General features: G+C 38.8%; 2 protein-coding genes across 2 annotated transcripts; both read right to left on the minus strand.

Annotated features, from left to right (window-relative positions):
* Window positions 1-7,433: 7,433 nt before the first annotated feature.
* On the minus strand, window positions 7,434-9,633 carry zgc:112294 (transmembrane protein 17A). The gene is made up of 4 exons (XM_062417913.1): window positions 9,507-9,633; window positions 8,621-8,727; window positions 8,056-8,169; window positions 7,434-7,754 (listed from the first exon to the last, which is right to left on the minus strand). Exons 1-4 carry the CDS (start codon window positions 9,631-9,633, stop codon window positions 7,434-7,436), a joined length of 669 nt encoding a protein of 222 aa, XP_062273897.1.
* Window positions 9,634-10,384: 751 nt separating this feature from the next.
* On the minus strand, window positions 10,385-12,392 carry selenoe (selenoprotein e). Its single transcript, XM_062418206.1, has 4 exons — window positions 12,285-12,392; window positions 11,856-11,932; window positions 11,487-11,565; window positions 10,385-10,559 (listed from the first exon to the last, which is right to left on the minus strand). The coding sequence occupies exons 1-4, from the start codon at window positions 12,390-12,392 to the stop codon at window positions 10,416-10,418; spliced, it is 408 nt and encodes a 135-aa protein (XP_062274190.1). The 3' UTR covers window positions 10,385-10,415.
* Between the last annotated feature and the right edge of the window lie 5,184 nt (window positions 12,393-17,576).

Genomic DNA, 17,576 nt, shown 5'->3' on the forward strand with positions numbered 1-17,576 from the left:
GTGATTTCTTCTTTGAAAATGAGACTGTTGTCATAAAACATGCACTCTAATTTGAGCCCTGGTGAACATTCATTTAGCGCAACCAGGCGCTGAATTCTTACCTTGCTAAATAAAAAAATAAAAAAACCCACATCAGTTAAATCTCGTAAAAGCATGTGCTAGTTTCTTTGTTAGCACCTACCTCAAGCAAAAATGATGATATTTCTAAAGTGATGAAATAAATATGGTTCATGTGTTCAGTCACTGCAACAACCAAGGTTACTGTCAGTCTGTCAAGTGTCAAGCTGAAGGGTCCTTGAGAGAGATGGTTAACCTCTACCTGCTCACTCAATAACAGACCCTTTGGTCATCAGATAAATGGCTAAACCACAATTCACACTCGCTCAAGTGCGATGTTTTTGTCATCTGTTTGATTATAGGCTGAACTGTACTCACTGTAGGTCAGAGTGACAACTGTCTCACAAACCTTGGATTATTGAAATGTCTACTAATTTAATCAACGGTCTTGGCAGAAGTAGCAGCTTTAGAGCTGCAATAAAGGCAATGTCACAGACGGGTGACTCTGAATGAAAGCTGAAGATAACTGTAGATAACAGAGAAAAGTTTTTAGAATTCAGTGTCTCTAGAAATCATCTCATTATGTCAGTAAATTACACACAGGATGTTTGCATTTACCAGCCTAGCCATGCTGGGTTTAGGATGTTTAGGAGCAGTATTTTATTTTGATTCATTACATGTGCTGTCAGTGACCATGAGCAACAGCAGAATTATATCTATAGTTACTCTACTGGGCTGCATGTCATAGAGCTGGGATGCTTTTGTCTATTGCACTTCATGATCTAAGCAGGTTAATTCCAGTTACACATTAATTTTGCCTTATTCAACTTATATCACTTCAGTAAATGTAATTGTCCTTTAACTTTAAGAGTCACAGGTGTGATATACATTGCAGCTACTGCGCCTAAGACTGTATATTTGATTTAGTGTCCTCGACAACTATCAGAATAAGAATCACCTGTATTGGCCAAATATGTTCACACATGCAAGGAATTTGACCCTGGTTTAGTGGCTCTCAATGTACTTACACAAACCACCATCACAACAATCTTCATAATAATGCACAAGGTATAACTATACACAGGTGTAACTATTTCTGTAAACTGCAAACAGGATATAAATAGTACAATAGTGCAATGAGTGCTGAGATAAATATTAAATGGTAAAAAAAAGACATGTTACTTTAGACAGTATATACACATAGTAGGTGATGTACAGTATATACAGCATGTTCAATAGTATAGTTTAAACTAACTATGTATAATTTGTAAGTACAGTGGGTATTATAATGCTGCTTCCTTTAACTGTATTCTCATAGGCCTGTTTCTTCACACATTCCTCAAATAAAGTGTTTACAGTAACATCTGTTACTTGTAGAATTCACCAAGGACAAGGGATTTGACAGGCAGATGGATTACATTTATGGTGTAGTTAGGTTTTAACTGTAATGGTGGGGGATTTACAACTTCTAGTGTTGGATAGATAGATAGGTTTGCTGGCAAGAGTTCTGGCTAGATTTTTCTAAGAGAGAAAAGAGAGAGTTAGCTCTAGCCAGACTGGAGTAAGATGCTTTGATGTTTTGCCATGTTTTACATGCAATTAAAAAAATTATTCCTCACTTTTCTTTATTCGTATTGGTAGCTGGTTTAGTGCAATAAGCAGCAATAAAGCATTTGTTAACAGTAAGGTCCTTATCAGTATGAATAATACTTGTTTCCGCACTCATCTATGTGTGGAGCAGGTCGGTTTACTGTATTTCAAGGCAGTTACATGGGTACACATTTTATAAATAAGAACAACAAGACAACTGGTCTATTAAAGACCAACAGCCTGGCTTCTAGCAGTATACCTGACAGAACTGATTTGGGCTCCATTGCTGGTCACACATGGTCAGCTGCTAAAGCTTACAAGTGGTGGAATACACAGTTCTTGAACATATTTTTTTTTTTGACAAAAAGCGGATGCCAGTGTATTAAAAATCACACGTTTCACGTATATTTGTGATATTTTTTGCGCATCACCTATTACAGATACATTATAGTCACCACCCTCCAGTCAAAACTCAGCCATCATTAAAATCTTGTCCTTTTTTTTGAGGTCAACATTTACATAAAGTCTCCAGTCTCTCAATAGAGTAAAAGGTGGGGAAACATATCTACAGGACTCCAGACTTTAGTAAAATATGAACATAATAAAACAAGTGTGCATTAGAGATGAAACTCTTTCCTTTTCGCCGCATATACGTGTATCAAAACCCTCTCAAAATTATAGCAAAATAATACAAAAAAACAATAACAGCCTTTAGGCAGTACATTTCCCTGTGTCACCAAGCCCTGCAGATTTAATACTGTTGCTCCTGATAAAATATTCATCTGTACAGTATTGCAATGGTGAGTGGCCATTTAAACCACAGGGAGAAGTGAATTGCCCTGCCATTCCCCTCACCCAGGTAATCAGACCCAAATTGAAAATATCCAGCCGCCAATTTCAGACTGAGTTTCAATATTCCCAGCCTGCCAGTATGATGTCACATTTTCAATGGAGCCTGGTGGCTATAAGGTGGAGACAATATAAGTGGCTTATGAATGAGATTTGAATTTCATGGCCCAAGATCATTTAGAGTCCATAATTGTGCAATATGTATTCTGTACCCCTAAAAGGCAGTTCGCTCATTCAGATTTGAGTGGGCAAGCACTTGGGTTATAGGAATGGCTTCAAAATAATGGCGCTATACATGTGTTCCTATCAACTGTCATGTTCCCATTTCTTTGCAGATGCCAGGTCCTATTCTATCAGCTGTATCTGGGGAAATGAGAGAGAAAGATTGAACAGTGTCCCACAGGCTTTAGCAGTAGGCTCGCAGCTTGATACTCCCTACAGGCTTGTTAAGTCTGTTGTCAATACTTGCCCAGCCTATCTGTGGCTCTCAGCCCCAAGACCATTAATTTCTACTGAAGACTTAAATTAGCAAAAATAGCTCACAAGTATACAGTTTAACTTTAAAAGAGGTTGAATAATATCTAAAAGCAAATGTTACTCACACAGAAGTAAATAATGATTTTATTGGATTATTTTGAGCTGTGTGGATTTGATGCTCTGTTCAGTATTTATGGCAGCAAGACAATATGTGGATATATCTTAAAATAAACTGCAGTGCCCATGTTAATGTCAATGAAGGAACATGTCACCCAGTGCAATACTGGGACTCATTGAACTATACTTTTTGGACAATAATGGAGCTCTATGGCACAGTGGAATAGGCTTTGTAAGAAGGATCAAGCATAAGAGGTTCATTGTATGTTTGGGTCTTTTCATATCTATTCTATAGATTAAAACAATCTATAGAATATCACCAGCCTTTTCCTTTAAGTAAGAACATTTGTGATCCTGTAATTTGCCTGAACTAACCTCTTGAAATGTTGCACATAAGGAACTTGTCATCACAGTTTGTGAATGAAGCTGAACTACAATAGTTTTGTGAGGGTTAAAACTCATTATGCAACCACCTGGGATTAAAAGGATGGGAGCATTTCCAGACATCTTGGCAGGACCGGCGTGCTCTCCACTGTGAGGGATTACTGAAATAAGGGATGAGGATGTCACTGTGATGTCCTGGATATTGCTTCCCGCCGGTGCTTAACACAGCCTAGTCAGTCAAATTTTCTGAATACCTCTTAGCTGCACCCAATTATAATTACGGTGATGACAGATTCGCCAAAACCCAGCTAACGATGCTATGCTGTAGCGTTGTAGAGAAGACGGAGAAGGAGAAAACTTGATCAGAAGTTTTTTTAAAAAGGATGCTAAAAAGCATGGAGGGAAACAGCATGTTTAGTGAGATTGGACACATTATGTCCCTAGACTGTACAAGGCTATTATTCACCACACTCCACCAAACGAAAGATGTGACGAAAGGTGTGAGGAGCTGCCTCAGATGTGAACACTGTGGCTCAGAGGGGAATTTCTATTCCGGTTTTTCTACCATCAGCTGGTAAATATGCAGAGCATATGTCAGAGCATCCTGGTGAAAACACAGTAGGCTACTCTCTTGAGATGGGGGAGTGTGAAAGTAATGCTAGTTCACAGAGCACAGGTCAGTTTGTAAAGCTCATCACCTGCAGGGCTGTTTTTAACCTTTGCAATATGATCAATAAAGTTCAGTCAAGCATAAAGAATATAGGTTGGAGGAGAGAAGAGATTAAATATTGAAAGATTCTGAGCAGCATTTAAAACAAATCAATACAAGGCACAATAAGATTAATTAATACTGCCAGAAAATGAGAGCCTGGTTGAGAGGATTTGTGGCTCCACCTGATGCGTGCAGTTTTATTAGAGCTTTTTCTCTTTTTTTCTGATGTCTCTCTGCATGTGTTTGTTTTCTCTCTGGCTTTACTGAGAGGATAAACATGTTTAAAGTGACTTTGACACAGTGATCTCAAAATTCTACCCTCTATTACTACAGGCAACAGTCAAACCCAGGAAATGTTTTGCATGGTTATGGCATGAAAGTTTTCATCGGTCAATTTAAGATGTCAGCTAGTAATGTAAAGGTCTCCATGCATAAAAAGTGGTCTGTGCTGGTAATGAAGGAAGTGGCTTCCAAATGAAACAGCAACAAACAAGCATCACAGGTAATGACAGACCAAAAGCAGTTTTGAAAGAAACAAATGAAAACTGCCCACTATATATAAGCTAGGAAGAGTTAATGACTAACACAATGCAGCTGGACAAGCAGGTGAACACAATCAGATGATCAGCTGAAGAAGAAACCCAGAGAGGGATGACAGGGTTTAACTGTTGGAAATGATCTGACAGAAAACATCTGTGTTGCTTTCCATCACATCCCTTGGGATTAATAGAGTATAATTGTATCTACTGTCTGATAGTAGTAATAGTAACTTCCTAGTTGCAATTAAATTTCCAAAAATCCCAACTGCAATTATACTTAATAGAAATGTATCAAAGTTGTACTAACCTAACCTACCTTCCTTTCTACAATGCCAAGCACTTAAACACTGAATAAACTGCTTTGTTCCTGTTGTTGGCATTGGTTGCTCTTAGTTCATCTTTGTACAAGAGGAATTAATTAACAAAGCTGCCTTGATTTTGGTGCTGTTTCTTCTTCCACTTTAGCAAAACAGCACTACTGGTTGAAGGTCACGCTAATAAAATTCAATACACGTAGAGCATTTTTAGTTGAGGTTAAAGAGCCACATGTTTTTGGAGCAATTTATCTAGTCCTGATTATCTTGATTCAGTCTTTAGATTTTGAGACTGAACAATAAATAAATACATAGACACACTTTTAATATATATATTTTTTGTTTCAGAAAAATGTGACCTCATGTCTTATGAATATCCACTCAAGTCACTAAGTGTACATTTTTTAATTGTTCTGTTCTCTATGAACAGAGCAGCAGACACTGTGGCTTGTTGTCACTTGAATGTAAAGTAGATTTGATGTATGTTGTATCACAGAAACTGTCTCTCACACACCCAGCTTGTTGACTACACTGTGTAACACACTTTAATTAATTTCTCACCAACAAAGAAATAATGGAGCGTAAAATACTGACTGTGTGTTTGTAGTAAAGCAAGTGTGACATCTGTGGTGCTTAAATTTATATCAAAACAGTATCCAAAAAGAGGAAAACAAGTGCAGATAACACAATATAAAATTGATTTCCATGTAGAGTTTTAGATGATCAAATAATGTATCATGTTCAAGTGTGGACAGTCCTGACCTTTATTCCTCTGCTAGAGGGTTTCCTGATCAGGGCATGTGCTGCATGATAATCTGTTCTCATTGGACATTGCAGCACAGTCAGATCCTCCCCATTCCTCTTTTGGTCGCTGACTGCCACTGTGTGGTCATAAATATTTAACACAATTCCCCTGCAGTCAGGTTGAACCTCTTTCACTTCAACAAAACAAATTTGATTACCTTCAAAAGTTGCAGTAATTTTATATATCATCGGTACAACTTGAACACAAATTGGAAAAATTAAGTTTATGTTTCATATTGTTCCATCCAGAAATAAAAGAACAGGTTCCTATATACCTGGGGGCAAACACATTTTGTCTCATGTGCGAAAAATGTGATTCTCACTTGAACAAAGCGACTAACATTTTTGCGCCATTGTGTCCAGCCTTCATCATTCATCATCACTAAAGAAGAAAAAAAAAATCCCAGTGACATTATTGCAATGTATTGTACTTCTTAGCCCTTTTTGTTGTTTGGTGGTGTATTTTTCTCTATTTCTCCATAAAGTCATGTCACCCAGGGCAGTTTGGATGACATGGCATTTGGTTTTGACATTTAGAGTGGGGATAAAATGATGCTTTTCATCTTTTTTTAAAACATAAACAGCAAAGGTCAAGACTTGACATTGGTGGGGGTTTTTCTCCAAATCATGTAGTTTGGCCTGTTTTGAAAAAATGTCATTTTACACCAGTGATCAGCAATCATAAAGGAAAAAAGAGGCAGACATGGTGTGTCTGGGTAACTGAGGGGTTTGAGGCATTGACCATGCAATCATAATATCCCCAATTTAAGTTTGAAAGGAGATGCTTTATATATGTCAACCCCTGTCTTTCCTGTCACATCAAATATAACTATTGTTAAATGAATGAAAAAATACACTTAAAGTCCCTCCAGTCAAATATTTGGTTTGATAATTGTTCCTTTAGTTGGATGTTTTGAGCTTCACTGTACATAATGATGTATGTGCACACTTTGACATTATAGAAGGCTGTTTTCACATTCATATGCTGAAGGGGGAAAGTTTTACTGTGCTCACCTTAAAATTTAAGGCAAACACAACTACAATTTGTGACATCACAACTGGTTTGGGGCCAGTTGTGGTGCAGTATGCAACTTACAGAAGTATGATGTAGAAACTTGAAGTGTCCAGTGCACAAATATTGAGAAGTGACTTTTCAGTGAAGTAAAAACTTTTGAAATGAAAAATATTTGCATATTAATAGATTCTGGATTTTTTAGTGAGGGAGAAAGAGAAGACGCATTGTTGTGGGAAAAAAATGTAATATGTCAGACACTTTATTATTCCAAGCAGTGTATTTTTACAGATCATAAAACATGACTGGAGGAGAAAAAGAAGCAGAGACACATTTCAACACCAACTGTGGCCTAAATAGATCAAATGCAATTAGTGAATGCATAAATACAAGTCATGCAGAATGAAACAACATGCTTTTCACAAAGATTGATTGTTGGATAAACTATATTTCAATGGTGACATATGATTGAAATAAACAAGCTCACATCTGGCTGTTGTTGAAAGTCAATCTGGGAGTAAAAGTATCCGATGAACAAACATGTGCAGTAATTACAGATGTTGTTTTTTTATTTTTATTTAATGGTTCATATCACGAGTAGGTGACATGGGCAGTACACTGCGGTGGTAGGGCAGCCCATGTGCAGGATTCATCCTTGTATGACGGAAGTTGTCCACCTTGCCAAACTGGCGCAGATGGAATAGGAGGGTGAGCTTTTGGGTCATGGTCCTGAGAGCCAGGAAGGAGGCCAGGATCTGGGCAAGCAGGAAGAAGAGGTAGAGGGAGTGGACAGCTCTCTCCAGAGGCAGGATGATAATTCCTTCATCGGTCAGGAAGAACAGCAGTACTGGCAGCTGGAACATAAAAGAGAGGAGCCAGAAGGCTGCCAGCTCTGGCGTCTGATGACAGCAAAGTAGAGAGAGAGTTTGGGTTGGTGGATGGAAGCGATACAAAGATAGAGCAGTCAGGCATCAAGTGCTTCGGTTGTATCCACATAAAAGCGCAGGCACACACCCTTACGTACACACACACACACACACGCACACGCACAAACTACATAGACAGTTGCAGCCAAGAGTTGATTGTTTACACACACAGACAGAATACTTAAGCATCCACTTCCTCTGCTCTGTTATTCAGGAGACGAGTTCATAAAAGAGCTCTGTGTTGTGGTTCAGAGAGGATGTTGGTTTGAATTACCTTTTCTTCAAGGTTGCCAATGTAGCCCAGATAAAGTCGGACCACTTCAATGACTGTGAAGAGGATCATCCCGGTTATGAGAAGAGCCTGGTAGTACCCAGGCAGATAATAGAACTGAAAAAAACAGAACTGCGACATCAGTATGTCAGTGTACGGGAACAGGTATGGAAATATCCTCTCCTCACAGAACTTCTGATACTTTAAGAGACAACTATTTAGTCTCCAAAAACACCTAAAACACAGTAAAACGTACAATTTCATTAAGTTTCAGCACATCTCAAGTACAACATTAAACTACTGTGTCACCCTAGTGTTTTGGGTTGGATCTGAGGAGTTTGCCATAGTATCTTTTTTGATGATACCACAGCCGGGTGCTAGCACACCAAGTTTTCCAGGCTTTAAGTGGTTTTAATTTAACACGAGTTTTTGATTTTTACATGCTAAATACTAAATATATCCTGGTGGCTGACAGGAAACTATGCTGTGATTTACTGTAGCTAAAGGCTTTATCAAAGAAAAACTATACTCAAGTAAGTATATAAAAATATCCCACCACCTAACTAACCTTTACTTCCAACATGAAAACCGCTGCGAACCACCAACAGGGAAAATAAAACATGTTGAAGTACAGGAGCATCTGAAGGGGAAGGTGAGAAACCAGCTCGTTGACCACTGCAAGGCAAGTAATAGCAGTACATGAACATTCAGTATCTGTTATATATTAACAAAACATTAGCAATCAATTTAAAATTATGACAGCTGATTGTTGTATGATGTTCGATTTCAGTGTTTAATATTTAAGACTATGCTGATTCAGTGTCATTGAGACACCGTAAAAAGTAACACAAACGACAGGCAGAATAATATAAACACCTTATGAAAAAGGACTCGTGCACTGAAACACAATTACAGACACTGCTTAATTTGGCCAATGCCAGTAATTTGCCAGTTATAGATGAGGTCAAGAAATCAACACTATATGAGTGTATAAGGCAACATGAAACTGCTAACTAAGTTTTTAAGAAACCCAAATGTGTCTACAATACAGGAGCATCAGAAAAGCAAAAACAACAGCACTGACTACAAGTTGAAACTGAAGCTAAGCATGAGGGATATGTTTTTATTTCAAAATTTAAAGATAAACCCCTTCAGATGTGCCATCTTGAATTTAAGGGGATCCTTGATTATGTTCAGCACAGTGTACTGTATACTGTACTTTTAATGTTCACAATGGTGATTCAATTTTTCCAGAGCCCAGTAGTTCCTTGCATTACATTTATTTAGTCTACCCCTTGAAGTTAGTTTTATAAAATCATAATAACATGTATTCAATGTCCTTACTACATTTCATCATAAGACATTCTACAGCACTATGTTTCATGTTACAGTGTATTAAACTAGACATCTATATAACAGTTGCAAACAGTTGCAGTCTCCTGCTAGTAACCAACCAGAAACATCCTCTTGCTCCCTGATGAAGTCACTATCGCCCGTCCTGTTGTTGGTGAACACAGAACCTCCCATGTAGGCCAGACCCATCTGCAGGTTCTCGGGAACAGGCGAATAAAATACAGGCATTGTGGGTAGAGATGGTGATCATGACCAAGCTGCAAAGTCAGGAAGTGTAACCGTCCAAAACTGTGATTGTGTTTCTATGTCTGCTAATCCTCGTTGTCTTAAGTCACACAAATGCACAAATGCATTGTGCACACAGATACAAATGGACACACACAGACGCATGCTGGCAGACACTACTGCTAATCAGATTATAGTGAAGGAGGCGGGTTGAGGATTAGGCTGAAACAGTGGCATGGCAGTTTGTTAGTCAGTTAGTGGCCATTTAATATGCTCAGTAAATTTGCAATTAGCAATAGTACATTTTCTAATTAGAGAAAAATGTGTTACCTAAAGTCTACACAGATAAAGTATGGACCAAATAGAAAACGGGGAAAATGCCAGTTCATTAAAGAAAAAGGAAATACTAATTGTAATAATATAATGATATTTATTTATAAAGCACTTTTTTAAAATCCATGTTCCAAAGTGCAGACAAATTATAAAATATGATGACAATTATTCCTATACAGATATGTCATTCAATGTACTGTATGTACACTAAAAATTGTATAACATTCAAGGTGAGAGAATAAAATAAGGCACATCAAATGCATTGCTCCAATCAACATTTATTGCAGTGTTTTAAAATTCCAGATTTTTAACAGCAGTGTCTAAAACCCTGCACACTGCACTCGGCCAGCAAGTCATCAGAAGTAGTGCCTGGCCTATCGTTTTGGCCTTGGGGCCCCACTCGTCATTAATGTGGCCAGGGTGCAGTGGCAGAGTTTGGCCACAAGGTGTCATCACAGCTCGTCCCTGGGGGCATTCATGGGGAAATGCTGAAACTCCTCTGGCACCTCTTCCCCTTTCTGGGACCTCTTGTAGAAACCAAGCGAGTCTAACAGGCTGCTGATCTCGTCTGCCTTCATTTTCTTCACAGGAACAGTCTAAAATGTTCGGGAGTACAGTGAGACATTTCGATTCAAGGTTAAAAGCAGAAAATAAATAAAGTTGTGTGTCTATAAGTGAGATACAAAAATAGCTACACAAAAGTATATACATGCAGACATACAGTGTCTTTTGATCCAAGTTAAGTTCGGCTGATTGATTTGCCATTATATTGATTCTTATTAAAAAATGTGTGCAGCTGCTGCTGATATGATGGCTCTTCCTGCTCATTTATTTTAATTTATTTGTTCAATAATTTAGTCTCTGGAAGAACAAATAATAATTTGAAGTCAATGTACAGTCTCAAATGAAAAAATAAATGAAAACAAACATTATAACCTGAATGAGACAAAAGGAAAAACTCCCACATAAAACTTAAAATGGAAAATAAAAGGTAAAGGCCGCAGGAAAGCAATAAAGTGTGGAGGCAGTTTCATATTAAATCAGAACAATGGCTCTTTATGCATTTAGTGGAGGGTTACGCTAGAGAAATTCATTAGTATTAGTTTCAGTGGAGAATTTTATTGTCCCATGATGGTCTAAATGCAGGTTGAGGGGCTTTTGCTAACAACAAATGAGCCTGGGAAAAACGGAACACTTATGATTTGGGGACATACAAATGTTTTTTTATCATTTATATCAACATTCATACTTTTTCAGGACAAAAAAATATTGCTAAGCTGTCAGGAACCCTCATTTATATACTTTCTCACTCTCCCTGCTTCTTGCCTTCATTTTTATTTATTTTTTTGTAACTCTGTCTCGCTACTTCAAACACAGTCTATCTGTGTGAGTCTGTGTGACAGAGGATTTCATATCAGATGCAGCAGTCTTAAAACTTCCCTACATGAATGTGCATTGACTTTCTGGTGCTCCCCCGATAAGCCCCATCAGATACGTAAAAGATCCATAAACTCACATCTCACCTTTACAACCTCATCCTTTTCGTTATAGAATATCAGACGGGGGTTCTTCTCCTCCGATGAATCATATTCCAAGTTGTGGCTACACAGGAAAAAGCGGATCAAGGAGAAAAAACAGGTAGGCAGTGTTGTGAAGAATAAGGCACATCCATTTGTTTAGCTATTTTTAGACTTACTCCACATGATTTCAACTTGGATGAGTGGAGTTTTGGAAAGCTTTGAGGCACTCATAGAGCTGGCACTGAGCTTGGCAGCTTAGTAGAAACACTGTTTTGTTTATGATGGAGGTCATGAGAAAGTCTGTGGTGTTTTTTTGGGGAAGGTCACATTTCACCAAAAAGCCGGAGGAACATAACAAATACACAAGGATACTACAAAGCCAGTCGCTCCATGAGAAAATGATGGAGCTCGGGCATTTTCTTTATGCCTCATCCGACCACACTAGGAGCCTGCAGGGATGACAACAGACAGTTGTTAGAACAGCATGACAAATAGCATTGTGCATGCTTCGTTCTTTTGTGTGATCAAAGGTGCCAGAAATAGGTTTTGTATCTCAGCAGAATACAAACTGACATGACAGTACAGGGCTTATCCCTCATCTTACTCATTTCCCCAGTTGCTCGTTGAATGCTATTACTGTGTGCCCCCTCCCTCGACATTTGTATATTTAATTTCAGACTTTTAAAGTGCTCATGTCTCTGCTCTGATATCACAAAATCCTACATGTTTCAGGGACGTAATAACATATCCAAATGAAATTTTGATGTCAACTATGCTGAACACACTTCCATTTGTACTCACCATCAGTTTACCTCTGGCTATAGCAAGGTTTTCTTCAACCGCTGTGTCATTGGTTTTCTCTGATGCACTAACAACAAGGGCAAGAGTGAGCACCAACAAGGCCCACATTTTATGACAAAGTAGTGTCTTACAGTGCTCTTACAAAGTTGTTACCAACAGAATAGTTAACCTTTTGATCTATATGGGCATTTTCTCAGGGTGGACAAGTCCATGGCACATCCCCATAGGGGGGCACTGCCTATCTGTGTTAGATTATTCTTTCTGTTTCTTGTGGTTTATCTATTATAACACGCTTCATCTAAGCAGTGTGTCACTGTTTAACAAACTGGCCTATATACAGATGCTTCTTTTGTTGTATGCTTGGTTATTTTGCTGTTTTTGATTTTTCCAAAGCTATACAGAGGTCCCTAGCTTTATAGTTTCTTCCACATCAGATGTCACTGGGGGTGCAGAGAAACCATGGAACATCTGTGCTCTTATCACTTTTTCCCACACAGCAAACTGGCAGGTGGTTGGTGACCACTGAGATCCAGCCACATACTCCTGAAAGCACACATTTTAGCTAAACCTGATTTGAATAGCAATTGCCCTCATGCATCTCTTTTCTTAAAGATAATTATTTGGAAAAAAGGAAAGTTTCTTGAATTTCTGGTAGGATAGTGTCCATATTATCTGTGCGTAGGGCACATTTCTACATTCTTCGACTTAAACTTGTTGTTCACCAGTGCTGAACAATCAACATGATGTCACAGGGTGAACAGATCATTTCCAGTAACATGTACACTTCCTCAATTTATGTCACAACCTTTGCGGTTCCTTAACCATTTTTAAAAAATAGGAATGCACCAGAAACACTTTTTGCAAGACTTTTGGAACACATTTTTAGATTATGTTTTATATTTTGTATATTTTACATTTTAAATTAATTGTTTACATTTTGAGAGATACACAGTACCAGTCAATTGTTAATACACACTTTCTTATTTAGGTGAATGGGAAGGTGTGTCCAAACGTTTGACATGTACTGTATGTTTCATTTTCTTGCAGTGAGTAATATGAGAAGATCGATGCCACTCTTAAATGTGTGCATGCAGCTGAAAGCAGGGGGAAACTGCTTGGCAAGTTCTCTCCAAAGTTCAACCAACACCTCTAAAGCTCACTCATAAACATGTTGTATCTTGTTTTTTTAATCCATATACAAATGTGCTTTGCAGTATGATTTCTTGGCAAATGAAAGCCAGTGGAACTGACTTCACAGAGTCTGGTGTTCATAGTTAGATAATAAAGCAGATGGATACATTGTTGCTCATTAAGGCATTGTGCACATGGTAACTCTCTCTACAAAATGTTGCTTGTATGTCACTGTTAATTCTTATTCTGTGTGCAGATCTTTATACATTGATATCATATTTTATATTCCAGAACAGTTTTGTAAACAAAACACAAAGTTTAGACCGATACAATCAAAAACTACTACATGGCAAGCCTCCAGTATCTTTCTTACTAATCATAAGAAGCAGTGTTTAATCCCATTGTGTGCTTCCATTGAAATCAGACCTTATGACATCATGACTATTTTGCACTGTGTTAACACAACGAAAGAGGAAAACATCTCTCCAATCCAAGTTTACCTAACTTTTGTGTTATGAAAAAGCAACTACATTAGGTCACCACAAGAGGGCAGTAACACCCATATGTACACTTCCTGGCAGTTTGGCGGGTAAAATGTACTTCCAAATCCTAGCCACAGACAATTATGTTTCCAACAAAAATAAACCATTCCTGCCTGGAATGCTGAAGCAAAACCATCTTTCTGTCTCTATCTTTTCCAGACACAGAGGGCTGAAGCTCAGAGTCCTGCGCTCTGCATGTGCTGTTTGAGATTATGTGTCAAATAGCAGTAAAACAGTCCCCTATTTTAACAAGGTTTCCTCCCCTCTGCAGCCATCGTAAACCTGCGGATGCATACGCTCCCCTTGCTGGAGGTTTTACGTTTGCATCCTAAAAGTTCTTACAAAGTTTTTTTTTTTTCCTGAATGAAGTTGGACAAGTTAAAATGTTGATTCAGGAAAAGAAAGTTGATGAGATGAGAAAGGCAAAGAGAGAGCACAATGAGCAGTGGGGGTGGGGTGGTCTTGCCGCGGCTGTGTGCGGAGTCCTCTATATGTGTGGATGCATACCATATGTGTTCACAATCAGCATGTTTCAGCTTACATCACGTGGTGCGTGCCAAAAGGAGACGTTGTTATATTAATCTGCTGACAAAGTGGAAAATGCAGTCATTTATAAGCAGAAGGTTATGGAACAGAGACATAGTCGATGAAAACATTTAAAAATGTGTGGTGAGCAACTTTTTCCAGTAGGAGTTTTTGCAAATTACAACAATTGCAGCTGGCAAAAGATCAAACGCTAAAACACCTCACTGTAATTCTGCCTCCTTCAGCGAGCTTGTTATAAAGACACACACTTCCTGTACCTCCAAAGTACCGTATGCTGCCTACAAGCTAAGGACACTTCAGTTTGTGTGTGTGTGTGTGTGTGTGTGTGTGTGTGTGTGTGTGTGTGTGTGTGTGTGTGTGTGTGTGTGTGTGTGTGTGTGTGTGCTCTCTAGTGTACCAGTCTATGATGTGCACATTCATTTGGGAGTTCAAGTATATTTGGCTCTAGTGTCTATTTCTCTCTGCCTCAGTGACAACAATTGTTTATATGCTTAAGCATGAGCAGGGGAGAAGAATAAAAATATAAGTTAGAGTATAAATAGTTAACTGTGTGCGTGTATGTGTGCATGTGTGTGTTTGTTCTTATCTGTCTGGAGCCTTAGGGCAACTGGGGGGGAGAGCCTGCTGTCTGTCTGCCTGCTGAGCTCCAGCCTGGTCATAAAGAAGAGAGGCAGTGTTGAAGGAAGTGCAGGCCATGTGCAGGGCTTCATTCAGTGAGAATACAATGCTAATGACTGTGCTATACTGTACATTGAGCAGTAAGTGGACATAACCTCATTAAGGTTCAAGTTCAAGGTGCAAAATATTATTTCCCCCACTTGGAAAAATTGTTTGTCTAATGCAATGCATAAAATAACCTCTCATCTGGTTAAGAAAATAAACAGGAAAATCCTGTCTGTGGTTTTGTGTTATTCCTGTTAAAGAAAGCTTAAACATATAGAATACGCTTTTTTCATTCTATAAATTGTTGATAAATTGTAGAGCAATGGAGAGAGGGGAATACAGTAAAATGTCTATGCGTAATGGCAACTGTAAGCAAATTTACAGCTCACGGAGTAAACGACAACGTCACCGAATTTGATTTAGCTTGTGGTTAGCTTGAACCTACGACCTAAAATAAGTGGCTCCAATTTTCCCCACATAGGGAGGCCGCAGAAGGCTGTGAGACGCTGCTGGCCTTGGCAGAGGATACGTCTTATATAGACACGGATGACGAGGAGGATTTGCTGCCAGTGATCTTGTTTGCAGTGTCTTTGTTATGTTGTTGGTGAAGGTGAGAAAGTGCTCCTGCAAGATTATGGTTTATTTCCTCAGATTTTAGGTACAGCATATGATATAGTAATTGACACATGGGGAAGTATTGATTATGGGAAATTGACTCACTCGTCTTGAAACAACTAATTTCTTTTGAAACAATGTACTATTTTAAATATTGATTGAAATAACTTGCATTGATCTCTTGGAACTGGAGGCAGTTTTTGCTTGTGTTTCAACTCCCTTATTAGTGCCTTTATGGGGTTTTGAGAAGATTATTATATATGTAATTGTATATCCAGGAGGCTGAAGGTATTGCATTCTTATACCACTCTCCTAAACATCATCTGTCTCATTTGAATGGGTGATTACATTTTCTTTTTAAAAGATAACCATTTCTGGAAAGAAAAAACTAAAAAAGTAAACCTGCACAAACATAAACTCCACTGACAGATGATGCAAATGGAAATAACTGAAATTACTGGCAACAGAGCCTCATTGACAAGTAGGATGACAAAACTAGTATTTTATGGATTATCACTTCACAATTTTGGCAGGAAAGGTTTAAAAGAAAATTAAATATGATTTGCTTTAATGACAAGTCTAGAATTGCAATCTATGTGGGGAATGATCTGCCTTTTGTGTGGAAAGGAGGCCACTGGAAAAGTATTCCCTCAGTGCCACAATTTGCATTAATGCCTTGTGACAGTATACATTTACCCCGCTAAAGAGTCTTGAGCTAATCATTGTGGTTCCTCGCACTCTCTGAGATGTTGCTCTGTAGACCCTGGTCTCTGACTTCTCTAGAGGAAGGCAAATCAAAAGAGACTCTTATCCTGAGCCACAACAGTGTTTATGATTTAGTAACAACAGCACACTTTCAAGAATTCAGCAGTGACAGCTTGCTGCTTTCGACACGATATGTGGGTCAAGTAGGAATAATTTCACTGACAAAGATTCCAGTGTTTACATATTTAAATGGGGAACAGGATGAGGTGACAGATAGGCCTGGTAATGACATCATGGCAGATGCGGGAAAGGGATTGGCGTGGAGGTGGGAAGAGGGCGAAGGCGGCGGAGGGATTTGCACTGATGGATGTCCAGTTGCTGGCCACATCAGAGGAGCCGGGGGGCAAGCAGACAGCAACCGCTGCTCCCCTCCCTCTAATCTCTGCCTGTGTAATCAGAAACACATGGCTCCCCATAATGGCTCCAGTGTTGTCCTGTGAAGTAGAGCAGGGCTGTGAGGGTCGTGTACACACTAGCACACAGCCACAGTGATGGTAAATATACAGCAAACACATCCCTTCACATGCCAGTGCACTGCAACCACATACAGTAATGTATTCTGGCATCAATATGCAAGTAAAGGCAAGTTTAAGGTTGTTATCAAAGTCCGTCTAACCAAATAAGTCATGGATAAGAAGGGTGTGAATAATCCAGACCTGGCCTCTGAGTCAAAAAGATGTGATAAAGCTAATCTGATGTGGTCTGAAATGGGGAAACTTTCCTGCTGGCTAAAGGCGCTTAACGCTGCATCAACATGTGTTTTTGTGACTGGTCTTGGCAAAAAGTGGAGTGAAAGTTTGCGTCTCAAACAACAAAGCTGTTGTAAGCTACAGTTCGTCGGTCACAGACAGGACTGATTGTCGGTACACTTGGGGTTCAGTGCATAAAAACATAAGACATCTGCTTATTTTCCCTGCATTTGGGCAGACACATTCGGTCTTGTGATCATTTTCCGTTCTAATATCTGGAATAAGGCAGCAGCTTTCTCTCTTTCCACTGCTCCAGGTTGGAGTGAGTGAGAGGCAGAAAA

Source organism: Scomber scombrus, chromosome 4, assembly GCF_963691925.1.
Source record: "Scomber scombrus chromosome 4, fScoSco1.1, whole genome shotgun sequence".
Classification (NCBI taxonomy): Eukaryota; Metazoa; Chordata; class Actinopteri; order Scombriformes; family Scombridae; genus Scomber; species Scomber scombrus.